Source organism: Coturnix japonica, chromosome 3 (genome assembly GCF_001577835.2).
Source record: "Coturnix japonica isolate 7356 chromosome 3, Coturnix japonica 2.1, whole genome shotgun sequence".
Taxonomy (NCBI): domain Eukaryota; kingdom Metazoa; phylum Chordata; class Aves; order Galliformes; family Phasianidae; genus Coturnix; species Coturnix japonica.
The window spans coordinates 12,159,109-12,180,727 of NC_029518.1; the positions used below are offsets into that span (position 1 = coordinate 12,159,109).

General features: G+C 36.7%; 1 protein-coding gene across 8 annotated transcripts in view; it reads right to left on the minus strand.

Annotated features, from left to right (window-relative positions):
- The window catches only part of PLCB4 (phospholipase C beta 4), a 181,072-nt gene that overhangs the window by 50,661 nt on the left and 108,792 nt on the right, over positions 1-21,619 (minus strand). For 4 of the 8 annotated variants that reach the window (XR_004306741.1, XM_015857046.2, XM_015857041.2 and 1 more), the window contains 14 exons: positions 21,249-21,302; positions 17,461-17,542; positions 16,310-16,410; positions 15,631-15,688; positions 11,328-11,436; positions 9,535-9,745; positions 8,853-8,946; positions 8,157-8,236; positions 7,610-7,694; positions 5,129-5,219; positions 4,103-4,198; positions 3,708-3,808; positions 2,881-2,892; positions 2,032-2,067 (listed from right to left, as the gene is read on the minus strand). Coding sequence is in view for 7 of the 8 variants with exons in the window: in XM_015857046.2 (XP_015712532.1) it covers positions 2,032-2,067; positions 2,881-2,892; positions 3,708-3,808; positions 4,103-4,198; positions 5,129-5,219; positions 7,610-7,694; positions 8,157-8,236; positions 8,853-8,946; positions 9,535-9,745; positions 11,328-11,436; positions 15,631-15,688; positions 16,310-16,410; positions 17,461-17,542; positions 21,249-21,302 (1,210 nt within the window). In the remaining variant the exon portion in view is untranslated. The remainder of the gene's footprint in view (positions 1-2,031; positions 2,068-2,880; positions 2,893-3,707; positions 3,809-4,102; positions 4,199-5,128; positions 5,220-7,609; positions 7,695-8,156; positions 8,237-8,852; positions 8,947-9,534; positions 9,746-11,327; positions 11,437-15,630; positions 15,689-16,309; positions 16,411-17,460; positions 17,543-21,248; positions 21,303-21,619) is intronic. The other 4 variants (XM_015857047.2, XM_015857043.2, XM_015857048.2 and 1 more) reach the window with 2 other exon arrangements.

Sequence of the window (21,619 nt, forward strand, 5' to 3'; positions counted from 1 at the left end):
ATGACAAATATTTGAATCCATCACATAAATACACTCCACATTTTAATAGAATTACAAAACTTTTCTGCAAGTATCTCACGTGACAGAAAACCACAAAGTGACGCACTCTCACCTATCAACTTCTGCAGATCTATCTGCCTACCTGTCAAAACAACTTCAACATTTTCCTTTCTCTAAATCAGTTTAAAATATTCTTTTCACTGAGAAGAAGGGGAAAAAAACCACAAATTTCTGTCAATCTAAGCAATCTAAGGCTTACGTTCATAGCATTTTCCCTACAAACTGATTTGCTTGCTCTCCCACCGGTGAATCAATTAGCAAGAAATGTAGCATTCTGCAGGCTGACAGTGAACTTAAACAAGAAAGTAAGAAGTATTTTATGTTCAGAATGAAATCTGTGTTTGCCACGAAATCCTCCTTCATTACTGTATCATCAAATGGTGACTAAGAGGAAGCAATAGAAAGTGCTTTCTTGAGACAGTAAGTGTCAGCAGATGCAAGAGTAATAAAGTGTGAACAAAGATGCAGTTCTTTGTATCTACGTTACCACAGCTCATGTAGCCAGGAAACAGGAGACTACAGGAAAAGTGAATCTACTTTCCAGTGTTATGGACATGGAACTGAACCTTTTATACAGCGCTGACATGATTCAAAAAATGAATTATCTGAAAAAAATTATGCCCTGATATGATGATCAGAATCACGACTGCATGGTATAGCCAGACTATAAGAACAAATACAGACACATGTGCTTTTATTCACATTTTAGGCTGAATTAAACTTACAATGGCCCATGAAATCAAACTGATACAAATCTCAAGGCTGCTCACAAGGACTCTATTCAATTGCATTACTGCAAATACTGAGGATTCACAGACATGTTCCCTAAATATGCCTAATTATACAAGTCTTTATTAGTAGAATACAGACGTTTTTAAAATGAGGTCAATATTTGATAGTAAAGTTTATATCAAACTAAGGCCAAATATCTCCAAAGGAACTAGTTGTTTTCAATGTTGTCATTTTTGGAAGGTCAATTTAGAAAGAATCAACACTCATCTTGTAATAAAACAGGCTCCTTCAATTTGATCCTGCTAATTACTGCTAACCATATTCTACTATCTTGATCCAAAAAAAAATCTAAGTAGTGAATGTTGGTGGCAAAGAAGTCAAAGGAGATCATGTAAGCCTTACTGTCAGACAGTAGTATCCTACAGTCTACAGTCATATGATTAAATTAATGGCACACTAGCTGCATGACAATCTACTAGACACTAATTGTATCTTAGTACCTATAGACTCACAATTTTTTAGAGTAAATGAATTAAAAATTCTGAACTTAAAAACTATGAATTAGGGAGGGGTAGGCTGGGATCTTTCTTAAAACCTGTAGAGACAAAAGAAAGCACACAATATTTTTAGGAGATTTTGAAAGAAAACAATAGGGAAGAGTCAATCTCTCTGAATTAGTTTTACATCTCCATCCATCAAGAAAAGAATCAGAAACTTCTTAGAAAACAAAACAGAGTGAAATGTGGTTAGGAACAGGAGCAATATTAATGAGAGAAGAGGACAGAGAAAAGTGGAAGGAGGTGGGAAGAGTCTTACAGAAGGGATTCTTGGGAGAAGATAAATGCAGAAGCTCCAAAGGAAAGCAGAAGGAGGAAAAAGCAAGTGGAAAACGACGTGTAGTCAGGGTAAGGGAAGTGGTTAAAAAAATAAAGAAAAAAGAAAAAAAAAAAGTGGGGATGATGCATCTCAACAACTTTCAAAGAACTGCTGTTTCCCAGTGCCAAGATCAGATAATTCCAGGCAGGCACAAGTCATGCACTCCTGTCTGTACCCACTTTTTCTGATAGCCATAATACAGCGAAAGAGAAGGAAAGGAAGCAGAGTCACTTTCAGAAATATTCTGTAGGGGTAGTTAAACTGTGCATGAAATTGCTAAACCAGTAAGGATGCATGGCAATTAATAAAGTGGTTTTTACGTATTAAGAAATAAAACAAACTACATAACATCCTATGTGTCACCTTTTTATTGTTTTCTTGCTCAGAATCTTCAACAGCCTAAGGGGAAAAAAATATATATTCATTACCCAAAGAAAATGCAATAAGAAATACTCACAATAAGGTAAAAAAATAATTTAAAAAAACACCTCCAAAAGTTAATTAATTTGGCAAAATGTAAACCCTGAGTCACACAGCAAAGTGAATAATCTGTCCCATATACTTGCAAAAATTAGAAGTTTATTTCAAATCTGGGTGAACATTCCATAAAATTCAGCAGCTTTCTAGCAGTGGAAATGAGAGAGAGGATGCCATACAGTTAAGCCCAAACTAGTTCTTATCAGTAGATCCTGTGGCAGGAAGTTTCAAAGACAGAAAGAATGAGACACTCAGTGAACACAAAGAGATCATTTGGATATGCAGGCTACTCAGAGTCGAAAACTGAAGACTGCCATAAACTGTGCTTTAAATGTCCACAGATGGAAAAGGCCTATCTCAAGATGTTATCTACAATGGGACAAGTGTGCCCCTCTGTTGACCATCTTCAATCATGAATTATCACTACTGAAAATTTTAGACAGATAATGTAGTCTTGGCACTGAGTGTACATTCCTAAGGAGTAAGGAACATGTCACTATTAAGCAAAGAAGAGGAGAAGTTACCACAGGGTATATACTAAGTGAATAATTTAGAATTTTAAAAATTGCTCAGGTATGTTAAAGCACTGTTCAGTGGGAAGAGCCATAAAAATCCCGAAGAAACAAAGATGCACATTTGAAGAAAAACTCAGAAAGCAGATCTGATGTCTCAACGATACAGCTAAAGAGGGAGGCACTGCTAAGGGATATCAGTACTATGAAAGATTTTCCATACCTCTACTTCTATCTGGAATAAGATCCAAAGATAAGACAGGCAGGCAGAAAAAAAAAAAAGGAAAAAAAAGGCTAAAATACTTGTGTGGCAGAGGAATATGATCCAATAAGGTACATTAATACTTAATATTTGCTTTGTTTTTCTGTAACAAGAAGCATTACTACCTTCAGTGCCACAGCAGTTTTGAATTCCAGTGTTCTGTATCTGATTACTGTTCAGTAATATTCTGTTACTAAACTGCACTAAACTAAATATCGTTAGAATAAAAGATACTTTTACCCTGTAAGCCATCTGTCTTGCTGGTATAGACACACTGCCATACCACTCCATTGGACAGTGATCTTCCTATTTTGCCCTTATTGCTGCAGATGGAAGGGAGAAGCTATCCTAAGAGTTAATGAAGAATAACGCAGAGAAACCCTGAAAATAGAGAACCAGGATGCAGTCTTGCAAGAAAGCATTACCAAGTAAGGAAGCTGGTATTCACTTCATATTAGGTTTCTGAAACCAAGATACAAAGTAAAATACCAGAGGCAGAAGGAAGAAACTGCTTGTTGCCCTTAATGAGTATTTTTGGTCCAATCCTTCACTTCCTGTATACAGTTTTCCTACATACTGATTCTGTTTCCTCAGTGAGTATTCTACATAAACATGCAGTATTTTGATTTACAAATTTTTTTATTCACACAAAGCTAAACATTAGGAATATGGAGAAGATCTTGTGTTGGACTCTTCTGACAACAGGCACTGTGACATTTCCACAAAACAGAATGTGCTTTACATCCAGGGAAAGCTTTCAAAGCAGTATGAGTAAGAAGTAGTCCTACCTTTTTGACGCTGATAGCAACAGCTTCTTTTTGACTGTAATCATCTACAGTAAGATCACTCCCAAATTTATATTCTGGATGAGCTTCTTCTTCCTGGTCAGCTGCACAAAGAAGAAAGAAGAATCAGTGAAAAAAACTGATTTGGTTGCTGCTACAGTATGACTTCTGAACAGGAAGTGGAACTTAAAAATCACCATGAAGTACAAACTGAAGTCATGTTTTACCACAGTCTGCCACAGCTGTGGTACCTATCTGAGATGAGATAGTGAGGCCAGAAGTCTTTATAAATTGTTATGCATTGAGCTCACAGTTATTGCCACTGCCACAACCATGACCGTGTGGGTAATGTTTTACAATAGGCAATGTTCGAGAGTCCTTTTCTAGGAAATCCTCACCACTTTCTATTTCTTCTTCGTTATCATCCTCTAAGATATTCACAGGAGCAGCAGTTTCACCAGCCTCCATCATCTTTTTCAGAGCGTCGAGCTGTTCTGTTCATAAGAAAATTAAAAATGAATTAGTCATGCTATCAACAGTTTGTAGCAAAATGAAATACATCAATAATATAAACATACAGTAATAAATGATTACCTGATCCTGAGAGGTACCTTCATGTAATGAGATTTTTAAGATCAAGTTTTCAGTTAGCAGTAAAATGTTATGGGATGTGAAGATCATTAGATTGTTAGCTTTGGAAAGTGGTCAATAAGAGCTGCATCCAAAGCTCACTGAAGATACAGAAAATATTTCCACAGATTTCAACAGCCTTTGAAGCAAGTGTATCACTTTAAAGAATAAGCAGAGAGCTGCCTCTTTGGTGGTTGATCTATGCAAATATAGAGGCAAGACACTTGAATTTTCAGCTGTGTTTCAGTTAGAGAGAATGTGCATTTGAGCTAGACAGAATGATACAATCATATCACTGAAGTTAGTGGAAGGTCTCTATGCTTATCTTTCACTGGAGAAGGGACCAGGGCTTGTCACTTCAGTCATACTAGAAACTAAGATAGCAACATTATTATTAATGAAAGAAGATAAACATCAGTACTGGTAATAATAACTACAAGTTCATTTTCTAATTCCATTTCAGTTTTTGCTTATCCTGGAAAAGCACAGCAACATAAACATATTGGTGCAGACAGAATTTACAAGATATTCTATCTTTGTTAGATTTCAGCTTGAACAGCAATCTGATAAAGTCCAGAGTTACATTTCTATGTCTGTCTATGCCCATGCTACACGCAGATACTAAGGCCTAGAATCCAGCAACACAAGGGAAACACAAGGGCAAACAGAATGTCCTTTACATATAATTAATATTTTTAACAGCAGTGTACAAGTGATTTGACAACCTTAGTAACAAAGTCAATTCAAATCAATCTGGATTTCTGTTTAATTTCATATTTGACAAGATTACTTACTTTTTTCTACTTCAGGTTTCAACCTTTTATTCTTTATGAGAATCTTTCTTTTGAGGTCATTAGGAGAAGGCAAAGCTTTACCTGGATCAAGCTGTAAAATAATTTACAGAAAAGACTTTAGTAACAACTATTTTACCTCTTTGTAACCCCATCTGGATTTTGACTTTAGACAACCATTTTAAGGGGGCAGTGAAAAAGCAGTGCCACCTCATGCACAACCACAGGGGTCAGTCTGCAGTTACATTGCTTCCTCTGTTACTTCCCTATCCCAAGGGAAAGTTATGCTCATCTTCATCAACACTACTCTCCTATCCTTTCCTGCCTAGCAGTAGGCATGGATGTGACTTGCAACACTTAATCAGAGCACTTCCTAGTTTTACTCTGTCCTTGTGGGTCATTTGTAATTCAAGTCATAGTTTAGTCCTTTGTAATTTCACCTCCAAATAACTCACCTTTTATTGTCCCTTCAAGCTGTAATAATGCAAGTGAGGCTGTTCATACATACATACAGAGTAAAAGAGGGCTGGCACCAGTGAATGAAAAATCTGGTCAGTCCTTACCCAAGCAGCAAGCACTATTTTTGCCAGTAGGACTACAGGGTCACATCTTCAGTATTTGAAAAGCTAAACAGCACTGGAACAGGCTGCCCAGGGGAGTTGTGGAGTCTCCTTCTATGGAGATATTCAAGACCTGCCTGGGCGCCTACCTGTGCGACCTGGTGTAGAAAACCTGCTTTGGCAAGTGGTTGGACTCGATGATCTCTGGAGGTCCCTTCCAACCCCTATGATCCTGTGATCCCAGTAAGCTATAAATGATAAGAGTCAGAAAACATTGCCAAGACTAGACTAGTAAAAATTCTTAGAAAAAATATTCTGACCCTTAAATCCAACCCTGAGATACAAAGAACAAAAAAACAAAGCACCACAACTTGAAATTCAATAAAAGAGGCAGAGGTGACAAATAACAATGAAGTAAAACATCCCAATCTGAAAAAAAATGGGTGTAAACCTCCCCTCCTTTGTAAGAGGGTAATAATACCTATAACTACCAGGTTGGCTCAGTTGAGGGAGTTCTGGCATGTTGAAGACAAATCAAAACTGTTTCTGAGAGTGCTTGGGTTGTAATTCCACTAGATGTCAGTACCACAGAGCTCATTTATGCCCATCCCCAATTGCAAGGCACACGTGGATGCCTATTTGGACGATATTTGCTTTTACTTAAAAACAAATTTGCTGCATCCAGTGCCATGTCCCTCTTGATTCTGTCCACCTCAGTCTGTAAAAGTACCAGAAAACAAGCACTCATAAACAACTCAAGCAGCCAACTCTGCAACATTTGCTTTGTGAGTAGTTGAGGTCTCAGTTCACCCACAAGAAGAAATAAACACAAAACGCAGAAGGCTCAGTAGTGGTAAGTAACACAAGCAGTAGAGACTAAAGAGCTCTATGGCGACAGCATGGTAGCCTCCAGCCTTCACTGTTTTAGGTTTGCCTGAAAACTGCTGGAAGCTGTGATGTGTGAGGAACGTGCCAAGGTGCCATGTACATCAGCAGGCAACAGGACAAGTTTAGTTCTCTGGGAGACACCTGTCATAGCAATAAGCTGATATTCATCAAGCCTGGTAAGCTGCTGTTCCTGCAATGTGCAAGGAAACCCAAGAAAAAAAAAACAACAAAAAAACATTTAGAAGACAATACAAGAAGGACCCTGGAAAAGCTTCACATGGACAGGAGCTGGCAAACAGATCAGGCAGAACCTTCTTTGCCATGGTCTCCCACACCACTGAAGAGCACTTGCAGGTTTTGGGTGACTTCTGGCAAGTAGCAAGCATGCTGCTCAGGAGAATAGGAAAGAACTGGAGGAGTGGATAACAAGTTATTAAAGTCTCAAACACTGTGTTTGTGGAGGAGTGACTGTTATTATCTCCTGCCACAGAGGGGAGTGAAGTGCATGTAGATTACAGTGCACTCAGTAGTCCAAATGAGACTGCAGGGAACTCTCTGCTTAATTTAATTCTTAATGCACTAGTGGGGGCTACCCCACTAGACTGTCAGGCCTGATTTAGAGCATGAAGCGCACAAAGTGCAGCTAAAAGAAAAGCTTTCCTCAACTGAGAATATGCAATTTAGAATTAATTGTTTCTCAACAACGACTAACAAATTTCAGAGTTATGTATGACCTAGAAACGCAATATAAATAGTGTATTTTATATAGGAGCTGACATTACATCACACACCAAGGGGATGGATTTCCCCAGGTTGCTTGCCAGTGTCCTGTACAGAGAGACTGAATAAATCAGATAAGGATGTATGTACTAAACAGAGTATACACTCAAATACACCAAAAACACCAGTCATTTTTGAAAGCACAGGACTGGCAGTCATCAGCAATTTCACTATGGGTAGTATGATACTTTATTTTTTCATCTCTTTAAGATACTGCTAATGTAAAAAGTAGAAACATTGTCAGAAGGTAACTTACTGGATGTGTTTCTAGAGGCTGCTTCAATAGGAGATCTCCAAAAAGATCTTCACAGTATTTTGACATCTTGTACTGCTGATATTTGCTGGAAAACATTACAATGGTTCCTTTTTTACATATTAAAGCAACTAGATCACTATTACACAGCAAAACAGAAAAGCACAAATGAACAGTCATCCTAAATATTATATACAGCCCAATTTTTCTCAATTGAGACATATTACTTTACTGTAATCAAAGTGTCAATAAAAGTCTAATATCTGACAGAGATGAATATAATAAGACTGAGAAAGTAGATTAACTGAATTCCACACTGCTAATGGAACATACAAATATATTTCACAGCTTGAGCACAGATAATAACATTGCCATTAATAAGCTAGCTAAAGATTGACTACATTAAAGAACAGCCTATTCCAGCTGACAGCCAATATATCTGCATACCTCAACACAGTTTTCAATTTCACTCAAATTTTAATATTTTTGAGAATCATCTTTCTCATCCATTGTACTATTAAATAAATAAATAAATAAAGGCATTATATACCTGCAATGATTTTCAAATGAAAGAATGACGGGATACTCTGATGTAACAAAAGCTGTTTCCTTAATGGCTTGAATTACATCCTTCAAAATGCAATAATAGGATTCAAAATTAGAATAAATCAAATTACAATCATAATGAAAGATTTTTTTTGTCTTCCTCCCCATCATGAGAAACAGAAAGCTGAGTTTCAAGTGTGTCTACTAAAATCAGAACAAGAAAAAACTGTATGTTCCTTCTTTTCTTCCCTCTGCCTTCCCCCCTCATCCCTCAAAAATCTGCACTCAGCACCCAGAAGTGCTTGCAGTTTCACCTGCAACCCATCAATGCAACCTTCGATCTCCTGACACCTTGTCCTGACAGGATAAACTTTGCCTCCCAGAAGAAGCTCTGCATCTTCAGGCTTTCTACAGCCAAAGAACTTCTCAGACTATAGAGAAGATATTTTCTCTGCTGAGCAAGGAGCCACAAGACGTAATAATATTGGTCAGAAAAAGTAAGCAGGAGTAACTCAGGGACATATAAAGCAAGTCAGAAATGAGCCTTAGGATCTGGGGACAAGAAACAACGCATATATAATTTGTCAGTCTGTCATAAGTGAGAAGTTGCAGATATTCAGAAGGGAAGGGTAGCCTGCATGGATTCCTGTCCAGGAGTTGTACTGGGGCTTATTGCCAGGTGGAGAGATCAGGTATTTACCTTGAAAAGAATATCTGTGCACATTGCTTTTCCATGTGTTATTATTGGTTCTTGGTCTTCACCTTTTCCATCCCAACAGTCCAGCTCAACACATCTAAAAGCCCAAGCAAAATAACACCTTTCTTAGTGTTTCAATACAGCTACTCAAGAAACATTCTGAGCAGTGATGTTGAGTAAATTACTACGCAGTTTGAGGCACTACACAATCCCTTTTAAGCTGCACATGCGTAATTTCTGACTGCTATTATAACATTGGGTATACTACCATAAATATAGCATGCGTGGGGTAACATTTGAAGGATAATTATTTCTTAGCACTGTAGTACTTGCCTAATCTATTCTCTTACTCAGTTAACTATGACACATAGCAGTATGTCAAGAAATCAAGCAGGAAATCATAATCTGATTTTTATTTATTTCGTGAAGTTCTTAATTACAAAGTAAGAAGGCCTCAAAAGTTCATTTTTCATTTTGATATGAAACTTATCTTTCTCACAACCTGTCTCCTGAAATCTGTGTTCCACTGTCTTCTAATGTTTTTTGTGATGAAGTCTTAACGTAGTCTCATTTACCACACTAATATATTTTCACATTTACTTCTACAATGTATCATCACCAAAATACATGGTGTATGTTCAAAGTACTATTCACAAATATCAAAGACTTATCTACTGCTTCCAACCTGCATCCAGCCAGAAGCACTTGTCTGTACATCTCCACCGAAGACTTGCCACCAAACTGCCTGCCTGTTAAATACGTGTTATGAGAGGAACTGATAAAATAGTGAGCCAAAGGATGGTCCATTTCTTGATATAATTCCAAACGGTCTAGGAAAACTGGGGCATTTTCGTCTGACATCAAGTATCTGCAAAATCCATCACTTGATATGAGGCCTAGAAAAAAGAAAAAATCATAGTGAATTACTGCTAGAAATTTATAGTGAGATGGATGCTAACTACTTTTCCGAACCCTAGCACAAAAGGTATGTCTACACAGGTTTCTGCAAGCAAACAGCTCTCCCTTTCCAATGCTCCAAGCTGACCAGCAACAGTCTCCCTAGTGCAAAATCTGCCACCATGTCTCCAGAAAATAAACATGTAAGAAAACTGTACATCTGGCATTCACCATGGTAGACCTAAGTCATCAATAGGATGTGAATAAGGCAAATAAGCACTGACTTCTCCTCGGCATACTCCTAGCAATTTTTGACTCTGGGACTTACTGAGCCAGAAATGGTGAGCTTACATTTACATATTCTACATTTCCCCTCTAATATTTAGTCTTGCACTGAAAGTGCTACATTGCTGTGGATCAGCTTTCAGCAAAACAAGCGGAGATGTACCCTGACAACAACTGCATGTATTCATTTGCAAAATGTTAGTTAACTCCATGACATTTTCACATTTACTGTTCAAAATACAGATTTATTCTTTTACAGTGAAAAGCAAACAATTTTCTACAATGAACACAGGACGTAGAGTGATTCAGAGAACAAAATTTATAACATCTTTCCATTAGTTCTCTGCTGTTATATGCTTTATGAAGTATAAAAAAGTGAAGGGATAAATCGCAATGATAAACTTAATAATAATCAGTATTACAATAACGGTTTTCAGAGCAGCCAAGACACAGAGAAATCAGAAATGATCTGAGGTAGGGAAGAAGGAATTACTCATAAAGAGTCATTGCAAAGAATTATCTGGCTCTAATTTGAAGAGTGCATTCCATAAAGTCACATATGAGCACTCAGCAATTGCTAAGGCATGTTTCACAGCAGTCCTATGTTTGAGACAGCTTTTCTCTTATACAGAGAATACCAGTAAACCTGCTTTTTTATGCTGTTTCTAGTATTCTGAAAAAAATCCTCTTCTGGAGCTTAAATTTTCTGTGCTTTGTGTCAGCCAGAGGTGAACTCTCCTGGAATGTCTTATTCAAATCCTCTCAGCTGATTCTGATTTTTGGAAGAAAGGAAAAAGGGAGAAAATTGAACTTAATGTTTAAGAATGCTTTTTGTTGATCACTGAGAACTTGAAAGCTGCAGCACAAAACGGTTCTCAAATTTTAGCAGACACCTTAGTGGGAAAAGGTCTCAGCTGGGCAGGTATTCTAGATAAACAACTTATAGTCTTCTCAACATAAAGAAGCTCAGTGTCCTACAGTTGGTAGACTGATTCTTGCAATTTTGCCATGCATTGACCAAGTGGAAGAGTTTCCTTTTCCCGTGTTCCTGAGGAGTCTCTGATTACTAAACCACACAGCATTAACTTGTTCCTTCTGTGTTACCCAAATGTAACTGAAGATGAGTCACTACAGAGTGGTGCATGAACACTGTTCCTTAAACTAGGTGACCTGCAGCACAACCAACCAAAAAAAAGCTATTTTGCTCAGCTTGTTTTAAAATGGAATCATCTCTGTGTTCCGATGATCGCACTAGGATAAAAGAACAGCAAACGTTGAATTTCCTCCCACATTTACCTTTACTCTTCAAGTCTTCATCTGGCTCATATGTCTCAATTATCTGCATTGCTCTTTTTGTGTCATAAAAGGGAAATAAAATTTCATTGAGCCGAGGATCTCGTTGATGCTAAGGTTAGAAAACAGTGGAATTCAGCAAAACAATACAGTGCATGCCTATCATCCAAGAGCATTTCATTACTGCAGATGAGAAAGAAAGAAGTGGACATTTAAAAAAACAAAAAACAAAAAACAAAAAAACAGGCCCTACAACTTTCACCCTACCCACCAGTATCTTCAGCTATACACAGAACACAAACCTTAGCTTTCATAAGAAACCTAGGCAGTTTAACTATACAGTGGATTTGTTCTGAAATACTTTTAACTGTATAGCTGGTCTTACTGCTACTTGTTCACCAAAACAATGACTGCACATGGTATATGTCTCAGTGAAATGCTGAAAATAAATAACTACACTTGTCTTCAAAAGTTCTCTCTCTTTTTCCAGGTCTTTTTGGTATGTTATGTAAACTGACAGGTCTTACTGATGGCACAGTAAACACCTCCACAGAAATTCCTGTCTTCAGCAATACCTGTAGCTGAAGTATAAAGAATTGTAACCCTGAATTTAGAGATATGCAACTACTGGTCAGTATTTGTGAACTGCAGAAATGCTGGCATATTAAATACTCCGAAAAGAAGAAATAGAAACAGTTCAAAAGATCTTTAAAGTATTTTCATTTCACAGAAATTTATAATATTAGGATTTCTTAATATATTTAGTATTTATCTGTACTTGATGTAATTTGGAATGATTTCTAATTCACTACTAATCCACAGAGCTTTGCAATTTTTGTTTAATAGCATGCTATGTACCATTTCTTTTCCTCCATGCTGGATTAGAGCTGCACACTGTGTGCCTGATTCTCCATTAAAAGAAAATTAAAAATAGAACTGAATGGAGTAGTGGCATATAAGCAGATGCAATAAAACAAAGAAATAAACATGACTGTGGAAACATTTTTTTTACCCCAGTAGATGCAGAGTTTTCAAGCTGCAGTATAAGCAGAATTCAGAACTGTAACAGCCACCCCCATAGTGGAGATAAATAATTTGGAGTGGACAGGCTTGGAACAGCATTCTCAGCATTTGCTGTAATTCCTCATATGTACATTTTTGAGATTTATTATTATTATTATTTTTTTTTTTTCAGAAAAAAAAAAAAAGCAATTTCCAATCAGAAAGAAGCACTTCACCTCTTTTCTTACATTCAGGACATTGATGAATGTGCTTTACTGATTCCAAGAAATTACAACCAATGCCAATTTAATCATGCAGATAAGGAGGGATCTTTCAAATAATGCTACTGACAGTATGTAGCATCTAAATTATAGCATTTTCATTCACTACAGATTGGCTGTCTGGATATCTAAGTAAAACTCAGATGAAATATGAAATGAGAGCAGCTGGATGCAGGACATAACTTGCTAAGCAACACACAACAGCAATACATTGGCATGCAACAGCACAAATTACTGTGACAAATGACAAGCCTTTTATCATTAGTGACAATTCTCTACTTTAAAAAATGTTAAGAAATAGTAGGGGAGGTTCTTATTCAAGAAGAGTGCTCTTTCCATTCTCCTTCTATAATTAATCATACGCAAACAGAATAAAATAAATGGGATAAGGTAAAAAGGCTCCTCTTGAGAAGGAGTCCCCAGAATTATCATAAGAAGCTAAGAGCAAAATATTCTTGTTGCAACGATCACTGCTCATTATGTATTTTTCCCCTACCTATTAAAAGGATGATTATGTTTACTTAGTTGAAAAAAGAAGGCAAATTTAACAACTGATGAAGTATTATTTTAAGAAAAGCGACAATGTTTACTAGTGCCTCCTAGGAAATCTTCTGCACTACTGGGTTTGTTGGCACTGAAAAGCTGTAACAGAAAAGCTGATCAAAACTAAAAGCGTGATGTTCCATTTAAAAAGTCAACACATGCCTGAACTGGTTATGTACATCCGGCAAAGCTGCTTTTGCTTGTTCTGGTTACAATATGAAACAGGACACCTTTTACACTAAATATTCTTAGCCATATGAAAGTGAACAATCTAAAAATACGCGGAGAAAGAATTCTTTTATAGTTCTGGAATGAGAGAAAAATTATTTATCCTCTCCATCCTGGCCTCCAGTCTCCTGTTTGAGAGGACAGAAACTGAGATGCAAAGCAGCTTATTTGCCAAAATCAATTTTACATACTTGTGGAATTTCTTCTGCGCAGTGGACTAAGAATGACATCCTTTTGTGGAAATGGAAGAAAAGAAAGAGACACAGCAACCAACTGAACAGAAAAGAAGAAGAGTGAGTGAGAAGAAGGAAGGTGGGAAGAGAGGGAAAATGTGGGAAAGAGGAAGGGCTGTGAGAAAGAAAGGGAAAGAAAATGATCTCTTTATTCCTCCTTCACAAGAGAAAAGATGAATCCTGCTCAGACTACTGAATTTCCATTTTGACAGTTAACTGGCCTATAATTTATTGCTTCAAATGAATGGCAGGAGCAAATCTCAATATTAACGATCTTCGTTGTTATTCTACTATGTTTTCAAACTTTAAAAAATACCTATGCAAAGTGTCAGTGCCTGACAATAATTAGATTTCTAAAACCTTCCCAGGAATTTTAACGCTGATATACAATTATATCAGCTGTCAGCCAGCAGCATTTAGAAGTAAAACAGAGAAAGCAGTTCATCTGGAAAAACTCCAGGAAAGATGTTCACACTTCACTTACAGCCAGTAACATACTCTTGTGTTCCCTTAAAGAGCCCTAACTCTTACAGCTTCTGTGGTCTATGCAGAAGGTAACAAACTAAATTAATTTAGGCTAAAGATTCTCACGAATAGTTACTCTGCAAACAAATCCTTCCCCTATAATATCACAATAAACTTTTTGCATTTTCCATCTACAAACATCGCTACTAACTGCAATCCCAGCCTGTTGCAAAGGGGACAGAAAGGATCACTTTGGGTGTGAGATCCTGGTTTTTTACTGTCTATTAATTCATTACCTAAATCATAAGCTCCAAATACATTCAGAGACTAGAAAACCTACACCACAGAGCCAAAGACATTGGTTTCAGATATTTGGAGTGCAAGTCCCTCTATAAAACCATATGACTGTTTTTTTCTGAACTCTAGTCAGCAACTAAAGGGCAACATTACCATTAGTTATGAAATGCTAATCTCACTGCTGGTTTTGCTTTTTCTGAGTAATGTAATTTGGTTGGATGAAGAATCAGGCAGGTGTTCCGAGATGAATAAGAAAACTGTACTGATATATGGAGAAATTATTGCTTGAGTTTTCACACAGAAATACATTTCTGATATATATATATATACACACACACACGCACATAGATTGGTAAATAAACAGTAAAATAATTTTAGATTGAGAGATATATGTTTTTTAAGGTTCCAAGAACATCATGCAGAGAAGTAAAGCAACTATTGATGTTCCAGATGACAAGGATCTATCGGTATCTAGACACTCTACGCATTTATTTTCTATGTATATTTCTTGTCAAATCTACAGCAGTGGATTTGGCTTTGCAATCCTGAATGAGATAGTCTTAAATAACTTACTGTGCTTTAGGAATAGGAAAAGGAAAGCAAAAAAGAAACAACAATAGCAAAAAAAAAAACAAACCACCAACCCTTACACTGCTTATTGAACTACTTTGCATACACAACATTTTTAAGAAATAATACTCTTGCCAAAAACTGTATTCTGGAAATACAGCAGTAAAAATATTTTTATTTTATGCTGCACATTTGCTATTTAAAAAATAATATACAAACCCTTAAAATACCCTCTCAGCTCTTAGATTTGTAAGAGATAGATGTACTACTGTAGTGACTCTAACCAAAGTTTGTAAAAGCCTACTCTATTTTTTCTATTATTCAGAGGGATTAGCAGACATATTTATCTGAGGCCTTAAGATATAAATAATCTCTTGTATAAAAATACAGGAATGTGTTTATAATAAAAATGCATTGAAAGTAACAGTATAAAATGTATACAACATACATAATACAACATAACACAAGAGCAAGTAATCAGCAGATGCAACCTGCAAAGCCAACATGTAGAAAGCACAAGAACATGTAAGGTTGAAGCTGATTTTTGCACCTGGATGTTACCACAATGGAAAGATCAGCAGAACAAAAGCTTAGCAAATAATGGCACAATACATGCAATGAAAAGACTGGAAGAAGCAAGCCACTGCAGACAGACTTGTATGGTAGTTAATGTATGAAAAAGCTTACTTCATTTAGAAAGCTCACTAATTGGTCTACCGTTAAATAATCAGTTTTGTCTCCATTGCTGAAAAGAAATTTATTAGAGAATGTAAGTTTTCATATATGATGCTACAGTAGGTATGATTTGCATGCTGACATTGTCAATACTTTTTAAACCTTCAACTTTTCTACCTGAAGTAGCTATACAATCTCAAAACAAACAGTCACAGAAAACAGTCTATGCTCTGCACAGTCTATCTCCCAAACTTGCTATAACTTTACAGGTATTTCTTCATAAAACAACACATAAGCCCTCCAGCTGAGAATAAATTGAAGGAAGAAGCTTTTGAAGCTTCACATTTCTTAATTTAGTTAGTTCACATACTGTATTAATCACCTAAAGGAGCAAGTTAAAATTACAGTAGTTAGTAAAGCCAATGCGGGAAGGGTTGGGAGGGGGGGGGGGGGAACATAAGTTCCAGGCACTTTCTCTAACTCATGTAAAAGTGACTCCAAATACAGAGTGAACTTTTACATTAATAATCTGAGAGAGAAAGAAGGGGAAAAGACTTAAGTTTGTCTTAAAACACTACTGATGCTACCAGGATTAAAGGTTAGATAATTACTGTGTTCTGTTACGATTAGTTATGGACTAAAATTACAGTAAAATCAGTCTAAAGCAAGATTACATTCAATTTGAACTTACATCTTCTTAAAGAGGTCCTCTATGTCAGTTCGGGGACATATCTTTTGGGTAAGCTCATAAAATTTCTCATAAGTAAATGCCGCAGGCTCAATTTCATCGTTCTGCAACAAAAGGCAAAGGTGTATTTACTCAGCAAAAGACAATGTGTTCTTTTTCATAGAGCATATCTTACATCTGAAAAAGCAACCAAGTACTGTTTTAGCTCCTTACCCATTATACACTTTATTTAGTTTATCTTTTCTGCAAGCAGTTCTAAATTCATCTTTATCAGAGATCTGTTTGACATTCTTATATTATGAACTCACAGTCGCATTAATTCTACATAAATAAAGAAATGGAGCCCAGTACTTATTTTTCTAATGGAGCTTTAAAAAAAAACCTGGAAATTCCACAATAGCATTTTAACTTTAAGATACTTACACTAAAGCCAAGACATTTCAAGAAAAACTTTCAGATTTGGTACAGCGGCTCTAAATAGCAAAGCAGCTCTTATAAAAGAGTGTTGAAATTTCCATAGAAGGGAATGCTCAGCTTACACATTCAGTATCATGCCCTTCCTTGACTGAACAAAATGAGCACTGCAGCAGTTCATCCCTAGTGTCAGGCACTGTGTCCACTGGGAATCCGCATTTTTCTATACTGCTCTCCCCAGCTAGACACAGCAAGAGCTGCTGAGCCTGCAAGGCTGCCTCTCTTGGCAGGTGCAAAGCCAAGGACTACGGGCTGGAGTCTCCAAAAGAAACCAGCCACAACTGCAGTCACTTGTCACTTCTCTGGGGGTGCTGGCAGGACAGTGCTGGACAGTGGAAGGGAGAAAAGGGAGCCCAGAACACGAGAAACCCAGCAAATGAAACTTGAGAGGGCAGCACACAACAATATTCTGCATTCAAGTACTTTATATAAATGCAGGGGGGAGGGGTGGACCAGTTATTACAAAAAATAAGAGAAGCCTTATTTCAAGCTTCAAAGATTGCTGTGTCATGCAGCACATTAAATACATTTTGGTTATAGTAAGCAACCTGAAGTGATGAGTAAATTACTTGTGAACAATAGGCATGTTTTTACATCAAATGACTTTGATCACAGACATGAATTTGAATGATTCATCAGTTTATTCATATACAAAGATGCTATTCAAAACTGCTAAATACCTTTCCACTGGGAAGACCTAACTCCTTGAGTGCTTGAAAGATCACTTTTTCTGTTTTACCTGATGCAAAGGTTCTGGTAATGCTAAAACAAAAAAGATTGGGGAAAAAAAAGTTAGTCACTTTTAAACAATCAGTTCTGTCTCTTGCACTTTACTGCCAATGTTTTCCTCTGACTTCAGCTGATGAATGTTTGCATCTTCCAAGAAACAGAGAGGCTGAAAAAGTGGTTTAAGCTTCAAGGAGCAGCACTATCCTGCCTACTATCCATTAGAAAATACACCAAAATGATGAACTGCAAAAAGAGCAAAAAGCAATACAGAGCTTTGCAAGGCATTATTTTGTATCTTTTCAACTGCATGCATAGGTTAAATGTCTGTGTTTAAGAAGTAGCAGTTTCTGCAAGTAAGACTCATGTCTCCAGGCATTACTGGTTGCTGTGACTTCCTCTCCAAGTGTTAACTTATGCTTCCCATTTAACTCGTGAAGCAGGCCTGAACCATTCCAAAAGGCAGATTCCTTCCTCTTTCCTTAACCAACAGCAGCGTTCATTTCACAATTTGAAAGCTCCCTCATTTCACCAACATTATGAATGCTTCAGTTCTAGGAATGCTACGCAATTAAACAGATTTCCACCAAACTGATTAACATTCAATTCCATAAATCAGGAAGTGGTTTCATTTGCAAGAAAACAAATCCAATTAAAGTCCAACTATTTGATAGGATTAAAACATTTGGTCTCTTTCTGTTCCCATTTGAGACAAATTTGAATAATCTCTATCTCTGGAAAAAAATAGATCTATACATCCTCCTCCTTTCAAGGGTCTAAGTCTAAGCTTCCCAAATTCCTCTGATCTTGATATCTCAGACTGAAGGGGAAAATTAAGGTCTGTATCCAGGATCTAATTCTAATGCTATGACAATCTGTACAGTGGGAGAGACCCTGAGGTTGCCTAATGAGAATATGTTGCTCTTTATGATCAAGACAGTCATTTATTGAGGCTTTTTGTTAGCCTCGCGCAAAGTAAATAACTTCACAAGGAAAGAGATGTGAAACAGGTGCTGTTATTTTTGTCACTGTAATTCAGTTATTTTGTTCTTCAAAATGCTCTGAGGCTTCTGTGTAAATATTTTCATACTAATATTCTTTAATATCTTTATCGACGACCTGAACAAGGGGATTGAGTGCACCCTCTCTAAGTCTGCAGATGACACCAGGTTGGGACTAAGTGTCCCTTCCTGGGGGAAGGAAGACCCTTCAGAGGGATCTGGACAGGCCGGATCACTAGGCTAAGGCCAATGGGATGAAGCTCAACAGAACTAAATGGTGGGTCCCGCACTTTGGTCACAGCAACCCCATGCAATACTACAGGCTTGAGGCAGAGAGGCTGGAAGACTGTGGAAGAAATGCAACTGAAGGTGTTGGTTGAGGCTCAGCTGAAGATGAGCCAGCAGTGTGTCCAGGTAGCCAAGAAGGCCAATGGCATCCTGGCTTTTATAAGTGTTTTCTTTAACCTTGTTCTTACGTTTAGATTTCTGTGTTCCTATTTAGGCACATAAATCACAGAATCATAGTATTCGAAAGGGACTTCAGCATCTAGTCCAACCCAAATGCTAAAGAAGGTTCCAAGCAAAGGATGAAGAGAGTGAGTAAGATAAAGAGTGTGATAAATAAATATTTGGCTTTCAAAGCTGGTAAGTACTAAGATGTTTTCACTAAATTACAGACTTTAGGCACTTATTTCTTAAACAAACAAATAAACAAACAAAGGCAAGCAGATATTTTTCTACTGATTTGAAGACACAGAATAATGTAGTTCTCTATTTTATGATCTGTCTCTGGCCTGGTAAAAATTATATGCTTATTCTTGTGAATTGGGTCCCAATAATAAAAATCATATAATATTGTTATAACTAACTATTATATATATATTATATATATATAGTTATATAATATATATATTATATATATATATTATATAACTATAACTAATCAGAAAATGAGAGGCAAGATTCCCCAGCTATAGAAAACCTTTTTTTTTTTTTTTGAACCCTTTTTTATTTCAAAGATGACAGCAAACATAATTTGTAATGAGAGCAACGGTCTAGAAACGAGTGCATGAATCAAATTAGACTTTCAAAGTATAGTATGACACTTTCATTTTGCTAAAGATATTGTAAATAAATCTACTTTTTCCTCTACCTGTGGAGACATTTTAGACAGACTTGACAGATTTACATGCACTTTGTTGCACATCTTGGGAAAAACTGAGTTATTTCCAACACAAGCAAATTACTGGCTGACAGATACCTACAGATGTTAACTCCTCACATTCCACTGGGTATGAATATATAATTGTATTTATTTTTGGCAACGTGTGAATGTTTCCTCATTTTTTAGAATACTTCCCAAATCTAGGATTGAAGGGTACAAATCTATCTTTCACATTGATGGATTCAATGAGTTGATTACTTTGAACTTGATTACTATAAATCTAGCAGGAAAATTTAATACATTGGACCCAGTGGATGGGACTCTCTAGCAATGTGTGCCTTTGTATGCAGAAGCAAGTTGGTTTGCAAGAAAACAGACTTATGTCTCTCTAGATGCAAGGTAAAATACTTCAAGGCAGAAGTTTCATATAAGCTAGCATACGATTCATCAATTCTGAAAATAAAGTTCTGTGTTCAAACACAGACATGATGCTGAAATCTTGAAAATGAACTTGCTCACCTAGTACTGTTCTCCCACTCTTACCCTTCAGATGATACTCCTCTTGGGACCTCCGCACAGGAGGTACCTCATGGCAGTTCAGCTGAAGTATGAAGAATAAGCAGGAAGCTGGCAATGTGAAAGCTCATAAATGAAGTAACTGAAGCAGCCTTAACACCCTCAAAGTGTCACTTGAATCATGAAACTAAGAAACCTGGAGGGCAGCATGGCAGACACTTTGTCTTTTTGCACATTATGTAGACACATAGTCCTATTTTTCTCCCTTGACTAAAAAAATTATATGAGGCTTAACTTACAGAGTCCTTACTGCTCCTTCCTGAGGATTCCTCCTTAAGAAAAAATAGCAAGTCTCAAAATCAGGGTTTTCACATTTTGGATGAGGAAGAAAGAAGCTCAAAGTATCTGCAAGAATGTCTAGAGCAGGGCAGGGAGAATTATCAGCCTGGCCAGTGAGGACTGAAAATCAGTAACACTAAATAGTTAATAGCTGTACAGAAAAAAAACAAAAAAACCAAAAAAACCACAACAAGTCTGTTCTAACCTTTCTGTCACTGACAACAATCAGCCTAATTATTCTTTTACCATGTGGAGAAAACCAAATATTATCCTGGGGTTTCCTATAAAAGCAGGAGTAATCTTGGCAGAGCTACATCTGTCTCTTTTACAAGGAACTACATTTTACAAGGTACATCTTTGCCCTCCAGTTAATTGGCCTGCAAGTTTGTATGGTTCTCTTGCTAAGTATTTTACGAAAAACCTAGTCCAAAGTTTGAGGAGTTTTAAGATGAGAAGACTGATGTTTTTAGCTCTAAATGACCTAGAAAACAATTATAAGCACTCATATCTTCTTTAGAATGGGCTAAGAGAAAAATTATTAGGTTGATAACAAGTTTTTCCTAGGTTACCAAGGAGGTACAGAACTCAGCTCAGTATGCCTAGTTCTGTGCTTGCTTTTATATAGGTATTAAACAGTGATAAAATTGTGTTGTATTTAATAACTGATCCATAGACCTTTACTAGCATTAAAAAATCAGAACTATTGCCCAATTGTGCTTACCTCCGAACTGGAATTTTCCCATTTGTGTTTGTTAGAAAAGCCAGCTTCATCCAGCTGAAATTAAGAAATAAGTATTTTTAAAATATTACTTGTTAAAATTGGGACAGTTATATTCAGCTTAAGATCACTGACATCCCTTTGAAATTAGTATAATCGATCAGGTAATTGTTTCATACTAAAAAATATTCCTCTGTAGACTTCTATTGCTTAAAGGCAGACCAGTGTTTTCACTGTAAAAGCAAAAAGCAGACCAAAAGAAACAGTGTATAATTAACAGGATCGGTTTGACAAGAAGAAGGATTCATGGGATTCTGTTTCCACATACATCGGTGAAGCAACAACTCAGACAATAATTACAACATGCAACAGCA